This window comes from Salvelinus fontinalis, chromosome 21 (assembly GCF_029448725.1).
Source record: "Salvelinus fontinalis isolate EN_2023a chromosome 21, ASM2944872v1, whole genome shotgun sequence".
NCBI lineage: Eukaryota > Metazoa > Chordata > Actinopteri > Salmoniformes > Salmonidae > Salvelinus > Salvelinus fontinalis.
Window position 1 is genome coordinate 47,906,630 of NC_074685.1, and position 16,543 is coordinate 47,923,172.

At 45.0% G+C, this 16,543-nt stretch overlaps 1 protein-coding gene across 2 annotated transcripts in view; it reads left to right on the forward strand.

Moving 5' to 3' along the window:
* Nucleotides 1-16,543, forward strand: part of LOC129819047 (fibrillin-2-like) — a 241,054-nt gene that overhangs the window by 13,318 nt on the left and 211,193 nt on the right. For both annotated transcript variants that reach the window (XM_055875554.1, XM_055875555.1), the window contains exon 5: nucleotides 128-223. In XM_055875554.1, coding sequence (XP_055731529.1) covers nucleotides 128-223 — 96 coding nt within the window. The remainder of the gene's footprint in view (nucleotides 1-127; nucleotides 224-16,543) is intronic.

A 16,543-nucleotide genomic window follows, 5' to 3' on the forward strand; every position in this document is an offset into this window, starting at 1 on the left:
ATGTGCAGTTGTGTGTGTGTGTGTCTGTCTGTTTCAGCCGTCTGCGATATTAAGTGCTAGATGTGCAGTTGTGTGTGTGTGTGTGTGACTAACTGAAACTGTTTGTGTGTGTTTGTCTCTGTTTCAGCCGTCTGTGAAAGTAAGTGCCAAAACGGCGGGCGCTGCATTGGACCCAACCGGTGCGCTTGTGTCTACGGGTTCACTGGGCCCCAGTGTGAGAGAGGTAAGAGCCCAAGCCTATGGAAACTCTTGGTCACTCACTTCATTTTTTTTTTTTTTTTTTTGGGGGGGGGGGGGGGGAGAGGTGTCGCCTGGCAAGTCTCACTTCTACTGAAAGGGTTCTAGGGATGTCCCCATAGGAGAACCCTTTTAGTGTCTTCTAGTGATACTGTTACACAAGCAGAAACCTGCACTGCAGCACAGGGTTAAAAACTCACTTTTTAGCCTGCACTTGTTTGTACATGGGAATGACCATTTCCCTCCCGGTCATGAATGTTTGTATGAATAAGGGTGAAATGTTACCAGACATGTCATTACCACATGATTTGACCCACCTTTTACCTCTTCTGGACTTTGGCTCTTCTTTTTCCCACCTTTTAGTTCTGGTCTAACCGTTTTGGCAGTAACCCCTCAGACCTTACTGGTCCTGTGGTGGGCGTACTGTAGGGTGAAGTTGCCCCCACACACTAATCTAGGGTTAGTTTTGCATTTCCCCCACTAATGTATTGGTGGAGGGGAACCTGATCCTAGATCTGTACCTAGGCTGGATGTCATGGAGAAAGGTGTATCCACTGTGGAGGATGATTCACAGGGTCTGTCATTGACTCAGCAGTGGGCCAGCTCCTCACATCCCAGGGTTATTTATACCACCTCTCTGGTGGTGTGTCTCTGGGAAATACATTAGGGCTATGTGTGTGTTGTGTGTGTGTTGTGTGTGTGTTGTGTGTGTGTTGTGTGTTGTGTGTGTGTGTTGTGTGTGTGTTGTGTGTTGTGTGTGTGTGTGTGTGTGTGTGTGTGTGTGTGTGTGTGTGTGTGTGTGTGTGTGATGGAGCACTAGTTTGTAGTAGAGTGTGTCTAGTAAATATAGTCAAATAGTGTTAAAAAAGCCACATGTGGCACAAGATCCTAACTAAAACAAACTAACCCACTAAATAAAGGGACAGATTGACAGGCTGATTTAGGGTCCCAGGTTGGTCTCAACTAGATACTTTGAACAGGCAGACAGGTGTTGAATGGCTGAACCTGGACCTCTGCCTATCTACAGTCCCTTTCATCAAGAGGAGTCAAGGAATGGGGTTTGAGTCTGTGTCTGTCTTCAGTCCCTTTCATCAAGAGGAGTCAAGGAATGGGGTTTAAGTCTGTCTTCAGTCCCTTTCATCAAGAGGAGTCAAGGAATGGGGTTTAAGTCTGTCTACAGTCCCTTTCATCAAGAGGAGTCAAGGAATGGGGTTTAAGTCTGTCTACAGTCCCTTTCATCAAGAGGAGTCAAGGAATGGGGTTTAAGTCTGTCTTCAGTCCCTTTCATCAAGAGGAGTCAAGGAATGGGGTTTAAGTCTGTCTTCAGTCCCTTTCATCAAGAGGAGTCAAGGGATGGGGTTTAAGTCTGTGTCTGTCTTCAGTCCCTTTCATCAAGAGGAGTCAAGGAATGGGGTTTAAGTCTGTCTTCAGTCCCGTTCATCAAGAGGAGTCAAGGAATGGGGTTTAAGTCTGTCTTCAGTCCCTTTCATCAAGAGGAGTCAAGGAATGGGGTTTAAGTCTGTCTTCAGTCCCTTTCATCAAGAGGAGTCAAGGAATGGGGTTTAAGTCTGTCTTCAGTCCCGTTCATCAAGAGGAGTCAAGGAATGGGGTTTAAGTCTGTCTACAGTCCCTTTCATCAAGAGGAGTCAAGGAATGGGGTTTAAGTCTGTCTTCAGTCCCGTTCATCAAGAGGAGTCAAGGAATGGGGTTTAAGTCTGTGACTGTCTCCAGTCCCTTTCATCAAGAGGAGTCAAGGAATGGGGTTTAAGTCTGTGTCTGTCTTCAGTCCCGTTCATCAAGAGGAGTCAAGGAATGGGGTTTAAGTCTGTGTCTGTCTTCAGTCCCGTTCATCAAGAGGAGTCAAGAAATGGGGTTTAAGTCTGTGTCTGTCTTCAGTCCCTTTCATCAAGAGGAGTCAAGGAATGGGGTTTAAGACTGTCTTCAGTCCCGTTCATCAAGAGGAGTCAAGGAATGGGGTTTAAGACTGTGTCTGTCTTCAGTCCCGTTCATCAAGAGGAGTCAAGGAATGGGGTTTAAGTCTGTGTCTGTCTTCAGTCCCATTCATCAAGAGGAGTCAAGGAATGGGGTTTAAGTCTGTCTTCAGTACATTTCATCAAGAGGAGTCAAGGAATGGGGTTTAAGTCTGTCTTCAGTCCCGTTCATCAAGAGGAGTCAAGGAATGGGGTTTAAGACTGTGTCTGTCTTCAGTCCCATTCATCAAGAGGAGTCAAGGAATGGGGTTTAAGTCTGTGTCTGTCTTCAGTCCCGTTCATCAAGAGGAGTCAAGGAATGGGGTTTAAGTCTGTGTCTGTCTTCAGTCCCTTTCATCAAGAGGAGTCAAGGAATGGGGTTTAAGTCTGTGTCTGTCTTCAGTCCCTTTCATCAAGAGGAGTCAAGGAATGGGGTTTAAGTCTGTGTCTGTCTTCAGTCCCTTTCATCAAGAGGAGTCAAGGAATGGGGTTTCAGTCTGTGGTCTGTCTTCAGTCCCTTTCATCAAGAGGAGTCAAGGAATGGGGTTTAAGTCTGTGTCTGTCTTCAGTCCCTTTCATCAAGAGGAGTCAAGGAATGGGGTATAAGTCTGTGTCTGTCTTCAGTCCCTTTCATCACGAGGAGTCAGGGAATGGGGTTTAAGTCTGTGTCTGTCTTCAGTCCCTTTCATCAAGAGGAGTCAAGGAATGGGGTTTAAGTCTGTGTCTGTCTTCAGTCCCTTTCATCAAGAGGAGTCAAGGAATGGGGTTTAAGTCTGTCTTCAGTCCCTTTCATCAAGAGGAGTCAAGGGATGGGGTTTAAGTCTGTGTCTGTCTTCAGTCCCTTTCATCAAGAGGAGTCAAGGAATGGGGTTTAAGTCTGTGTCTGTCTTCAGTCCCTTTCATCAAGAGGAGTCAAGGAATGGGGTTTAAGTCTGTGTCTGTCTTCAGTCCCTTTCATCAAGAGGAGTCAAGGAATGGGGTTTAAGTCTGTCTTCAGTCCCTTTCATCAAGAGGAGTCAATGAATGGGGTTTAAGTCTGTGTCTGTCTTCTGTTCCTTTCATCAAGAGGAGACAAGGAATGGGGTTTAAGTCTGTCTGTCTTCAGTCCCTTTCATCAAGAGGAGTCAAGGAATGGGGTTTAAGTCTGTGTCCGTCTTCAGTCCCTTTCATCAAGAGGAGTCAAGGAATGGGGTTTAAGTCTGTGTCTGTCTTCAGTACCTTTCATCAAGAGGAGTCAAGGAATGGGGTTTAAGTCTGTGTCTGTGCTCTCAGCTGATTAAAACTGATTAGGTTGCAAAATACTACTTGAGTAAAAGTCTAATAAAAGTATTTGGTTTTAAATATACTTAAGTATCAAAAGTAAAAGTATAAATCATTTCAAATTTCTTATATTAAGCAAACCAGACGGCACCATTTATTTAACATTTTTATTACAGATAGCCAGGGGAACACTCCAACACTCAGACATCATTTACAGATAGCCAGGGGAACACTCCAACACTCAGACATCATTTACAGATAGCCAGGGGAACACTCCAACACTCAGACATCATTTACAGATAGCCAGGGGAACACTCCAACACTCAGACATCATTTACAGATAGCCAGGGGAACACTCCAACACTCAGACATCATGTATAGATAGCCAGGGGAACACTCCAACACTCAGACATCATTTACAGATAGCCAGGGGAACACTCCAACACTCAGCCATCATTTATAGATAGCCAGGGGAACACTCCAACACTCAGACATCATTTACAGATAGCCAGGGGAACACTCCAACACTCAGACATCATTTACAGATAGCCAGGGGAACACTCCAACACTCAGACATCATTTATAGATAGCCAGGGGAACACTCCAACACTCAGACATCATTTACAGATAGCCAGGGGAACACTCCAACACTCAGACATCATTTACAGATAGCCAGGGGAACACTCCAACACTCAGACATCATTTATAGATAGCCAGGGGAACACTCCAACACTCAGCCATCATTTATAGATAGCCAGGGGAACACTCCAACACTCAGACATCATGTATAGATAGCCAGGGGAACACTCCAACACTCAGACATCATTTACAGATAGCCAGGGGAACACTCCAACACTCAGCCATCATTTATAGATAGCCAGGGGAACACTACAACACTCAGACATCATTTATAGATAGCCAGGGGAACACTCCAACACTCAGACATCATTTACAGATAGCCAGGGGAACACTCCAACACTCAGACATCATGTATAGATAGCCAGGGGAACACTACAACACTCAGACATCATTTACAGATAGCCAGGGGAACACTCCAACACTCAGACATCATTTACAGATAGCCAGGGGAACACTACAACACTCAGACATCATGTATAGATAGCCAGGGGAACACTCCAACACTCAGACATCATGTATAGATAGCCAGGGGAACACTCCAACACTCAGACATCATGTATAGATAGCCAGGGGAACACTACAAAACTCAGACATCATGTATAGATAGCCAGGGGAACACTCCAACACTCAGCCGGATTTTTGTTTTCACTCATACCATAATGTCATACCATAATATCATACCATAATAGTCCATAATATCATACCGTAATATCATACCATGATATCATACCATAATATCATACCATAATATACCGTGATATAATACCATAATGCCCCTGGTTAAAAGGAGTGCAAAGTTCCAACAATATTTGTTATGTTCTCATAACACAAAAACTGCCCAGTCGTGTGCGGATGATTATAGAATGTTTGTATAAAACATTCACCTGATGTTGCAAGAAACACATTTGTTCTTTAAAGGTTCACAGGTACAGATCTAGGATCAGCTTCCCCTCCTCCAATCCTAACCTTAACGATTAGTGGGGAAAACGCCAAACTGATCCACGTGTCATAAGGAAGGCATGTCTCGGTTTTCTAGGAGTCGTCTGTTCTTGGTACAGCTCTAGCCTCTCTCCCAACAGCTGCATTGGCAGTAATCACTGACTAACTGTTATGTGTTGGGTGACAAGATATGAATTGCTCACACAATGGCACAATGGATGGCGGTCAATTAAGTACACAGGATTAATGGCTAATTATGTGCCTTTGCCAAGTGACTTTGACTGCTTGCTGGATCTTCTCAAGATTCTTAGTGTTCACAAATGACATTAGCCAAACTCATATACACTAAGTGCACAAAATATTAGGAACACCTGCTCTTTCCATGACACAGACTGACCAGGTGAATCCAGGTGAAAGTCAGGATCCCTTATTGATGTCACTTGTTAAATTCAATCAGTGTAGATGAAGGGTAAGAAGGGTGTAGATGTAAGTGCCTTTGAACAGATTATGGTAGTAGGTGCCAGGAGCACCAGTTTGTGTCAAGAACTGCAACGCTGCTGTGTTTTTCACGCTCAACAGTTTCCTGTGTCTATCAAGAATGGTCCACCACCCCAATGGACATCCAGTCAACTTGACACAGCTGTGGGAAGCATTGGAGTCAACATGGGCCAGCATCTTTGTGGAACATTTCGACACCTTGTAGTGCCCTGATGATTTAAGGTTATTCTGAGGGCAAAAGGAGGGGGGGTGAGGGGTGCAATTCAAAATTAGGGAAAGGGGGATACCTAGTCATTTGTACAACTGAATAGCTTTAACTGAAAGTTGTCTTCTGCATTTAACCCAACCCCTCTGAATCAGAGAGGTGTGGGGGGCTGCCTTAATCGACATCCACATCTTCGGCGCCCAGGGATAGTTATTAGGAAGGTGTTCCTAATGTTTGGTATACTCGGTGTATTTGTATTTTGAAATAGCATGCTGTACTACACTACCCACAATGCTCTGCAACTGGTGTCTCATTATTAAGAGAATGTTGATTTTTATTTTACCTTTACTTAACTAGTCAGTTAAGAACAAATTCGTATTTACAATGACGGCCTACCCCGGCCAAACCCCGGACGACGCTGGGTTAATTGTGTGCCGCCCTGTGGGACTCCCAATCATGACCAGATTTGATACAGCCTGGATTCAAACCCGGGACTGTAGTGACGCCTCTGAGATGCAGTGCCTTAGACCGCTGCAGAGCTGAACTGCAAGGCGTATTGTTAGCTGAACTGCAAGGCGTATTGTAACTGAACCGCAAGGCGTATTGTTAGCTGAACTGCAAGGCGTATTGTTAGCTGAACAGCAAGGCGTATTGTTAGCTGAACAGCAAGGCGTATTGTTAGCTGAACTGCAAGGCGTATTGTTAGCTGAACTGCAAGGCGTATTGTTAGCTGAACTGCAAGGCGTATTGTTAGCTGAACTGCAAGGCGTATTGTTAGCTGAACTGCAAGGCGTATTGTTAGCTGAACTGCAAGGCGTATTGTTAGCTGAACCGCAAGGCGTATTGTTAGCTGAACCGCAAGGCGTATTGTTAGCTGAACAGCAAGGCGTATTGTTAGCTGAACCGCAAGGCGTATTGTTAGCTGAACCGCAAGGCGTATTGTTAGCTGAACCGCAAGGCGTATTGTTAGCTCAACCGCAAGGCGTATTGTTAGCTGAACCGCAAGGCGTATTGTTAGCTGAACCGCAAGTCGTATTGTTAGCTGAACCGCAAGGCGTATTGTTAGCTGAACCGCAAGGCGTATTGTTAGCTGAACCGCAAGGCGTATTGTTAGCTGAACCGCAAGGCGTATTGTTAGCTGAACCGCAAGGCGTATTGTTAGCTGAACCGCAAGGCGTATTGTTAGCTGAACCGCAAGGCGTATTGTTAGCTGAACCGCAAGGCGTATTGTTAGCTGAACCGCAAGGCGTATTGTTAGCTGAACCGCAAGGCGTATTGTTAGCTGAACCGCAAGGCGTATTGTTAGCTGAACAGCAAGGCGTATTGTTAGCTGAACAGCAAGGCGTATTGTTAGCTGAACTGCAAGGCGTATTGTTAGCTGAACTGCAAGGCGTATTGTTAGCTGAACTGCAAGGCGTATTGTTAGCTGAACTGCAAGGCGTATTGTTAGCTGAACTGCCTTTCCGTTCACCTTCACACTCCTGGGCCAGACTACACTCAATCATAGGACCTACTGAAGAGATGAGTCTTCAATAAAGACTTAAAGGTTGAGACCGAGTTTGCGTCTCTCACATGGGCAGGCAGACCATTCCATAAAAATGGAGCTCTATAGGAGAAAGCCCTGCCTCCAGCATTTTGCTTAGAAATTCTAGGGACAATTAGGAGGCCTGCGTCTTGTGACCGTAGCGTACGTGTAGGTATGTACGGCAGGACCAAATCGGAAAGATAGGTAGGAGCAAGTCCATGTAATGCTTTGTAGGTTAGCAGTTAAACCTTGAAATCAGCTCTTGCCTTAACAGGAAGCCAGTGTAGGGAGACTAGCACTGGAGTAACATGATCAAATTGATCAAATTTTGGTTCTAGTCAGGATTCTAGCAGCCGTATTTAGCACTAACTGAAGTTTATTTAGTGCTTTATCCGGTTAGCCGGAAAGTAGAGCATTGCAGTAGTCTAACCTAGAAGTAATAAAAGCATGGATTCATTTTTCTGCATCATTTTTGGACAGAAAATGTCAGATTTTTGCAATGTTACATAGATGGAAAAAAGCTGTATTTGAAACAGTCTTGACATGTTCGTCAAAAGAGAGATCAGGGTCCAGAGTAACGCCGAGGTCCTTCACAGCTGAATTTGAGACGACTGTACAACCATCGAGATTAATTGTCAGATTCAACAGAAGATCTCTTTGTTTCTTGGGACCTAGAACAAGCATCTATGTTTTGTCCGAGTTTAAAAGTAGAACGTTTGCAGCCATCCACTTACATATGTCTGAAACACAGGCTTCCAGCGAGGGCAATTCTGGGGCTTCACCATGTTTCATTGAAATGTACAGTTGTGTGTCATCCCCATAGCAGTGAAAGTTAACATTATGTTTTCGAATGACATCCCCAAGAGGTAAAATATATAGTGAAAACAATAGTGGTCCAAAAACGGAACCTTGAGGAACACTGAAATTTACAGTTGATTTGTCAGAGGACAAACCATTCACAGAGAGAAACTGATATCTTTCCGACAGATAAGATCTAAACCAGGCCAGAACTTGTCCGTGTAGACCAATTTGGGTTTCCAATCTCTCCAAAAGAATGTGGTGATTGATGGTATCAAAAGCAGCACTAAGGTCTAGGAACACGAGGACAGATGCAGAGCCTCGGTCTGACGCCATTAAAAGGTCATTTACCACCTTCACAAGTGCAGTCTCAGTGCTATGATGGAGTCTAAAACCAGACTGAAGCATTTCGTATACATTGTTTATCTTCAGGAAGGCAGTGAGTTGCTGCACAACAGCTTTTTCTAATATTTTTGAGAGGAATGGGAGATTCGATATAGGCCGATAGTTTTTTATATTTTCCAGGTCAAGGTTTGGCTTTTTCAAGAGAGGCTTTATTACTGCCACTTTTAGTGAGTTTGGTACACATCCGGTGGATAGAGAGCCATTTATTATGTTCAACATAGGAGGGCCAAGCACAGGAAGCAGCTCTTTCAGTAGTTTAGTTGGAATAGGGTCCAGTATGCAGGTTGAAGGTTTAGAGGCCATGCATATTTTCATCCTGTCCAGGGATATAGTACTAAAACACCTGAGTGTCTCCCTTGATCCTAGGTCCTGGCAGAGTTGTGCAGACTCAGGACAACTGAGCTTTGGGGGAATATGCAGATTTAAAGAGGAGTCCGTAATTTGCTTTCTAAATATCATGATTTTCCTCAAAGAAGTTCATGAATGTATTACTGCTGAAGTGAAAGCCATGCTCTCTTGGGGAATGCTGCTTTTTAGTTAGCTTTGCGACAGTATCAAAAAGAAATTTCGGATTGTTCTTATTTTCCTCAATTAAGTTGGAAAAATAGGATGATCGAGCAGCAGTGAGGGCTCTTCGATACTGCACGGTACTGTCTTTCCAAGCTAGCCGGAAGACTTCCAGTTTGGCGTGGCGCCATTTCCGTTCCAATTTTCTGGAAGCTTGCTTCAGAGCTCGGGTATTTTCTGTATACCAGGGAGTTAGTTTCTTATGACAAATGTTTTTGGTTTTTAGGGGTGCAACTGCATCTAGGGTATTGCTCAAGGTTAAATTGAGGTCCTCAGTTAAGTGGTTTAACTGATTGTTGTCCTCTGACGTCCTTGGGTAGGCAGAGGGAGTCTGGAAGGGCATCAAGGAATCTTTGGGTTGTCTGAGAATTTTTAGCACGACTTTTGATGCTCCTTTGTTGGGGTCTGAGCAGATTATTTTTTGCGATTGCAAACGTAATAAAACTATCACAACAATAATAGTTCAACCACATCCCTACTGGTTTGATTCAACAGTCAGGGAATTATCTCAGAGCGAGGATCTCCTTCCAGAGGGATGATGTCAGAGCAAGGATCTCCTTCCAGAGGGATGAACTCATTATCGAAGATCTCCTTCCAGAGAGACGAACTCAGAGCAAGGATCTCCTTCCAGAGGGACGAACTCATTATCGAGGATCTCCTTCCAGAGAGACGAACTCAGAGCGAAGATCTCCTTCCAGAGGGATGAACTCAGAGCGAGGTTCTCCTTCCAGAGAGACGAACTCAGAGCGAGGATCTCCTTCCAGAGGGACGAACTCATTATCGAAGATCTCCTTCCGGAGAGACGAACTCAGAGCGAGGATCTCCTTCCGGAGAGACGAACTCAGAGCGAGGATCTCCTTCCGGAGGGACGAACTCAGAGCGAGGATCTCCTTCCAGAGAGACGAACTCAGAGCGAGGATCTCCTTCCAGAGGGACACCAGGTACTGCAACACACTCTGTTTCTCAGAAACGTAGCTTTCCTCCGACTTAAATACAACCCGCGGGTTTTACAGTTCATTGAGCGGATAGGAAGCGGGCTCTCTGGCAAGAACAAAGACGGTGGTGTCTGCTTCATGACCAATAAGAAGTGGTGCAATGGGGGAAATGTACAGGAACTTGCGAGCTTCTGCTCCCGACTTGAAATACTTGGTCATTAAATGTCACCCTTTTTATCTTCCGATAGAATTATCAGGGACTGTCGCCACGACAGTGTACATCCTGCCCCAAGCCGACACCAAAAATACTCTGAAAGATCTTCAATGAACCCTGAACAAACTGGGGACCGCGTACCCGGAGGCAGCGTTCATCGCGGGGGACTTTGATAAAAGTAATTTTAAGTCCATGCTCCCAAGTTACTATCAACACATTAACTGTCCAACTCGCAGAAATTCCACTTTTGTCCACTGATACACGCCTTTTCGACAGTGGTATAAAGCCCTCTCCCATCCTACTTTTGGCAAATCTGACCACAACTCCATTTTGCTCCTCCCCGCCTACAAACAAATGCTCAAGAGGGATGTTCCGGTGGTCAGGTCTGTACAACGCTGGTCTGACTAATCAGAATCCATGCTCCAAGACTGTTTTGATAACGTGGATGGAATATGTTCCGGGGCACGTCTGGGGATAACATGAATGAATACGCCGACCCACTCACCGGATTCATAAAAAAGTGCATAGATGATGTGATACCAATGGTGTCTTTCAAAACTTACCCGACGCAAAAACAGTGGATTGATGCCAACCTTGTCAGGAATCTGAAGGAGAGAGGATGTTGCTTATTTACATGGCAAAGGTGACTGGAGACAATTGTATGGTTAAACAGTACAAATACGACCTACACAGATCGATCAAGATGGCGAGACACAAGTATAGGGACAAAGTGAAGGAGCAATTTGGTGGGTCGGACACGATGTGTATGTGGCAGGGGCTTCTAACATCACAGATTACAAAAAAGAAAGCCAGTCACGTTGGGGACACCAACGCCGCCCTACCGGACGAGCTAAACACCTTTTTCTCACACTTGAAGCATAAAGACTCTGAGCTATCGAGTAGGACAATGAAGGCTACGGCCTCCACGGAGGACGTATGTAAGTCTTTCAAGTGTGTTAACCCTTGCATGGCTGCCAGCTGAAGACCAGCTAGTTGTTGTGTTTTCTGATATTTTTGATATCTCTCGAGCTCGGCCATTATCCCCACCTGCTTCAAGAAGGCCACTATCATCCCCATGCCCAAGAAAGGGAAACTAATTGAACTGAATGACTAGCACTCACTTCTGTCATCATGAAATGCTTCGAGAGGCTAGTCACCTCCTGCTCATCACCTCCTCCCTCCCCGACACACTCCACCCTCTCCAATTTGCCTACCGCTCAATAGTTCCAGAGACGATGCAATCGCCATAGCACAACACACTGCCATCACCCACCTGGACAAAAGGAATGCAAATGTGACTATACTGTTGGTTGACTACAGCTCGGCCTTCAATACCATAGTGCCCTCTAAGCTCACCACGAAGCTCACAGCCCTGGGACTGAACTCCTCCCTATGCAACTGGGTCCTGGACTTCCTGATGGGCCGCCCCCAGGTGGTGAAGGTAGGCATTACCAACAATGACGAGACGGCCTACAGAGAGGAGGTAGGCACACTGACGGCGTGGTGCCAGATAAACAATCTCTCCCTCAACGTCAAGAAAACCCCCAAAGGAGCTGATTGTGGATTTCAGGAGGAACCAGGCTAAGAACGCCCCCATCAACGGGGCGCCGTGGAAATGGTAAAAAACATGAAGTTCCTTGACGTACACGTCTCCGAGCAGCTGAAATGGTCAAACCACAAGGACACTGTGGTGTATAGGTACGACAGCAACTCTTCAACCGCAGGAGGCTGAAGAAATGTGGCCTTTCCCCGAGGGGGCCCTCACAGTGTTCTACGGGAGCACCATCGAGAGCATACTGTCGGGCCGCATCACAGCCTGGTACGGCCGCGGACCGCAAGGCGCTACAGAGGATGGTACATGTCAGACTGTCAGACTGGCCAATAGCTTCTACCCCCAGACCATCAGACTGCTGAATAGCCACCACTAGGCAGCTACCTACTCCCCCTGTCCCCCTCCTGCTCCCTGGACTTCCTACCCCTCCCCCCACTGCTCCCCCAACGGAATATTTACCCTTCCCCCACCACCCCAATGGACATTTATCATTGTTACAGTTGTAAATATGTATATATTATTGCTATTTTTTAAATTATAATTGTTTCATTCACTTCTCTTTTTGACATGCACTGTCGGAGCTTAATACTTTCACTGTACCCTGTAATTACACCTGCGACCCTGTGCATGTGACTAATAAAATGATCTAAAAAACAGTAGTGGTTCAACCTTGCGGTAGTGAGGGTAAACGGTTTTATACTGGTCCCACATGGGAATCAAACCCTCAACCTTGGCATTTCAAGTACCATGCTCTGCCAACTGAGCCACACAGAATCATTAGATCAATGTCCTCTAAGACGCTCTATGAATAGGAGCCCAGTATTCTATTAATGGGTTGACCAAAGCTCCCGAGTGGCGCAGCAGTCTAAGACACTGCATCTCAGTGCAAGAGGCATCACTACAGTCCCTGGTTCAAATCCAGGCTGTATCACATCCGGCTGTGATTGGGAGTCCCATAGGGTGGCGCACAATTGGCTCAGCGTTGTCCGGGGTAGGCCGTAGTTGTAAACAAGAATTTGTTCGTAACTGACTTGCTTAGTTAAATTTAAAAAATATTTAATATATATATATATATAACTGATTTCAACTTGACTTTCATCCTGTTTCTATCTTTCACCAAGAATGTCTGGCTATATCTGATGGTCAGTTGGTTGACGCAACAATGATTTTAGCAGGTCTTAGCTCTTTCAGGATATTTAGTACAGTCACCCACACAGGGAATATAGGCCAATGGCCATTTCAGGCTTAAACAAAGTGGTTATTGTAGTTCCGACCGTGCACAACAATGTGATTGAGTCGACAGCTGGTTCGCTTGAAACGGAATATATTTATCATGAAAACCTTTTGCTTGACCAGGTTGTCATTAGATCTGCCGTGTATTTGAAAGTCACTCCAATACCTTCATAAATAAATAGTTGTTTAAATAAAATACAACAATTGTGTTTTTATCCCTAAAGGAGATATTTGATTGCCTTTTAAAACAATAGGTAACACTTTATATGAAGGGGATATACATCATTAATTACGTCTGACAGAAAGACTTCATAACACCTGCATAAATGTTTTGTCAGCCCTTGTATTTATGCGAACATCCATGTCATATATGACATAAATGTGGAACAGTGTCAGAATATTCAGTAAATTATTTCAAAATAAAAGTCCCCGTAAACCATACTGTTTTTAGTCAAAATCGCCACTTTTACCACTCTTTTTTTTAGTCTATCCATGTATTATGCATTGTTATCATGATCAGAATGAAACGAAAAATGCTATGACTAATAATACATTTATGTGATGGCAAAGCTTCCGAGCTGTTAAAAGGTGAAGTGGAGGCTTCTTCAACAGTGGAAAGAGAGGGCAGCGGGATGACTCAGAGGTTTCTCCCTGTGAGAGTAGCGTAGTACTTTCGTCCACTACTCCCATAGGGCTCTGGTCTAAAGTAATGCACTATAGGGAATAGAATGCTATTGTCACGATCGCCGTAACTATGAATCGAGGACCAAGGCGCAGCATGTGAGAAATACATCTTCTTTTATTTATGAAGACGAAAAAATGAACACTATACAAACTACTACAAAACAACAAACGTGAAGCTATAACAAACAATAAGTGCAGAGACTGGCGACTTACACATAGAAAATTACCCACAACAGCCCAATGCCTATGGCTGCCTTAAATATGGCTCCCAATCAGAGACAAATGAATGACAGCTGTCTCTGATTGAGAACCATTCAGGCAACCATAGACATACCTAGAAACCTACACTCAACACTAACCCATACACTCTAACAAAACATCCTAGACACTACAACCACCCAAGACAAGACAAAAACACAAACATACCCCTGTCACACCCTGACCTAACCAAAATATTACAGAAAATAAAGATAACTAAGGCCAGGGCGTGACAGCTATTTGGGACAGAGTCTATTGAAGGGGAAGGATCAACGTCTGGTATTAAATGGACTCAGTTCCTAAATCAGGAATATGTATGTGTGTGAATGCGGCAGGTGTATGCCACTTTCCTTTCGTCTCCTTCCAATTTCTGTCTTCTTTGAAAGGGAATTTCCTTTTCAGGCTCTGAATAAAGTTCTATGGCTTACATTCACAAAAATGTACTTCCTGTATGGACTGTTGATGAATCCCACATGGGGTTAGTCCTGTATGGACTCCTGTTGATGAATCGCACATGGGGTTAGGGTTAGTCCTGAATGGACTCCTGTTGATGAATCGCACATGGGGTTAGGGTTAGTCCTGAATGGACTCCTGTTGATGATAGGGTTAGGGTTAGTCCCATATGGACTCCTGTTGATGATAGGGTTAGTCCTGAATGGACTCCTGTTGATGATAGGGTTAGTCCTGAATGGACTCCTGTTGATGATAGGGTTAGTCCTGTATGGACTCCTGTTGATGATAGGGTTAGTCCTATATGGACTCCTGTTGATGCTAGGGTTAGTCCCGTATGGACTCCTGTTGATGATAGGGTTAGTCCCGTATGGACTCCTGCTGATGATAGGGTTAGTCCCGTATGGACTCCTGTTGATGATAGGGTTAGTCCCGTATGGACTCCTGCTGATGATAGGGTTAGTCCCGTATGGACTCCTGTTGATGATAGGGTTAGTCCCGTATGGACTCCTGTTGATGATAGGGTTAGTCCCGTATGGACTCCTGTTGATGATAGGGTTAGTCCCGTAAGGACTCCTGTTGATGATAGGGTTAGTCCCGTATGGACTCCTGTTGATGATAGGGTTAGGGTTAGTCCTGTATGGACTCCTGCTGATGATAGGGTTAGTCCTGAATGGACTCCTGTTGATGATAGGGTTAGTCCCGTATGGACTCCTGTTGATGATAGGGTTAGTCCTGTATGGACTCCTGCTGATGATAGGGTTAGTCCTGAATGGACTCCTGTTGATGATAGGGTTAGTCCCGTATGGACTCCTGTTGATGATAGGGTTAGTCCTGTATGGACTCCTGTTGATGATAGGGTTAGGGTTAGTCCCATATGGACTCCTGTTGATGATATGGTTAGTCCCGTATGGACTCCTGTTGATGATAGGGTTAGTCCCGTATGGACTCCTGTTGATGATAGGGTTAGTCCTGTATGGACTCCTGTTGATGATAGGGTTAGTCCCGTATGGACTCCTGTTGATGATAGGATTAGTCCTGTATGGACTCCTGTTGATGATAGGGTTAGGGTTAGTCCCGTATGGACTCCTGTTGATGATAGGGTTAGTCCTGTATGGACTCCTGTTGATGATAGGGTTAGTCCCGTATGGACTCCTGTTGATGATAGGGTTAGTCCTGTATGGACTCCTGTTGATGATAGGGTTAGGGTTAGTCCCGTATGGACTCCTGTTGATGATAGGGTTAGTCCCGTATGGACTCCTGTTGATGATAGGGTTAGTCCTGTATGGACTCCTGTTGATGATAGGGTTAGTCCTGTATGGACTCCTGTTGATGATCAGGTTAGTCCTGTATGGACTCCTGTTGATGATAGGGTTAGGGTTAGTCCCGTATGGACTCCTGTTGATGATAGGGTTAGTCCTGTATGGACTCCTGTTGATGATAGGGTTAGGGTTAGTCCCGTATGGACTCCTGTTGATGATAGGGTTAGTCCTGTATGGACTCCTGTTGATGATAGGGTTAGGGTTAGTCCCGTATGGACTCCTGTTGATGATAGGGTTAGTCCTGTATGGACTCCTGTTGATGATAGGGTTAGTCCTGTATGGACTCCTGTTGATGATAGGGTTAGTCCTGTATGGACTCCTGTTGATGATAGGGTTAGTCCTGTATGGACTCCTGTTGATGATAGGGTTAGTCCTGTATGGACTCCTGCTGATGATAGGGTTAGTCCTGAATGGACTCCTGTTGATGATAGGGTTAGTCCCGTATGGACTCCTGTTGATGATAGGGTTAGTCCTGTATGGACTCCTGCTGATGATAGGGTTAGTCCTGAATGGACTCCTGTTGATGATAGGGTTAGTCCCGTATGGACTCCTGTTGATGATAGGGTTAGTCCTGTATGGACTCCTGTTGATGATAGGGTTAGGGTTAGTCCCATATGGACTCCTGTTGATGATATGGTTAGTCCCGTATGGACTCCTGTTGATGATAGGGTTAGTCCTGTATGGACTCCTGTTGATGATAGGGTTAGTCCTGTATGGACTCCTGTTGATGATAGGGTTAGTCCCGTATGGACTCCTGTTGATGATAGGGTTAGTCCTGTATGGACTCCTGTTGATGATAGGGTTAGGGTTAGTCCCGTATGGACTCCTGTTGATGATAGGGTTAGTCCTGTA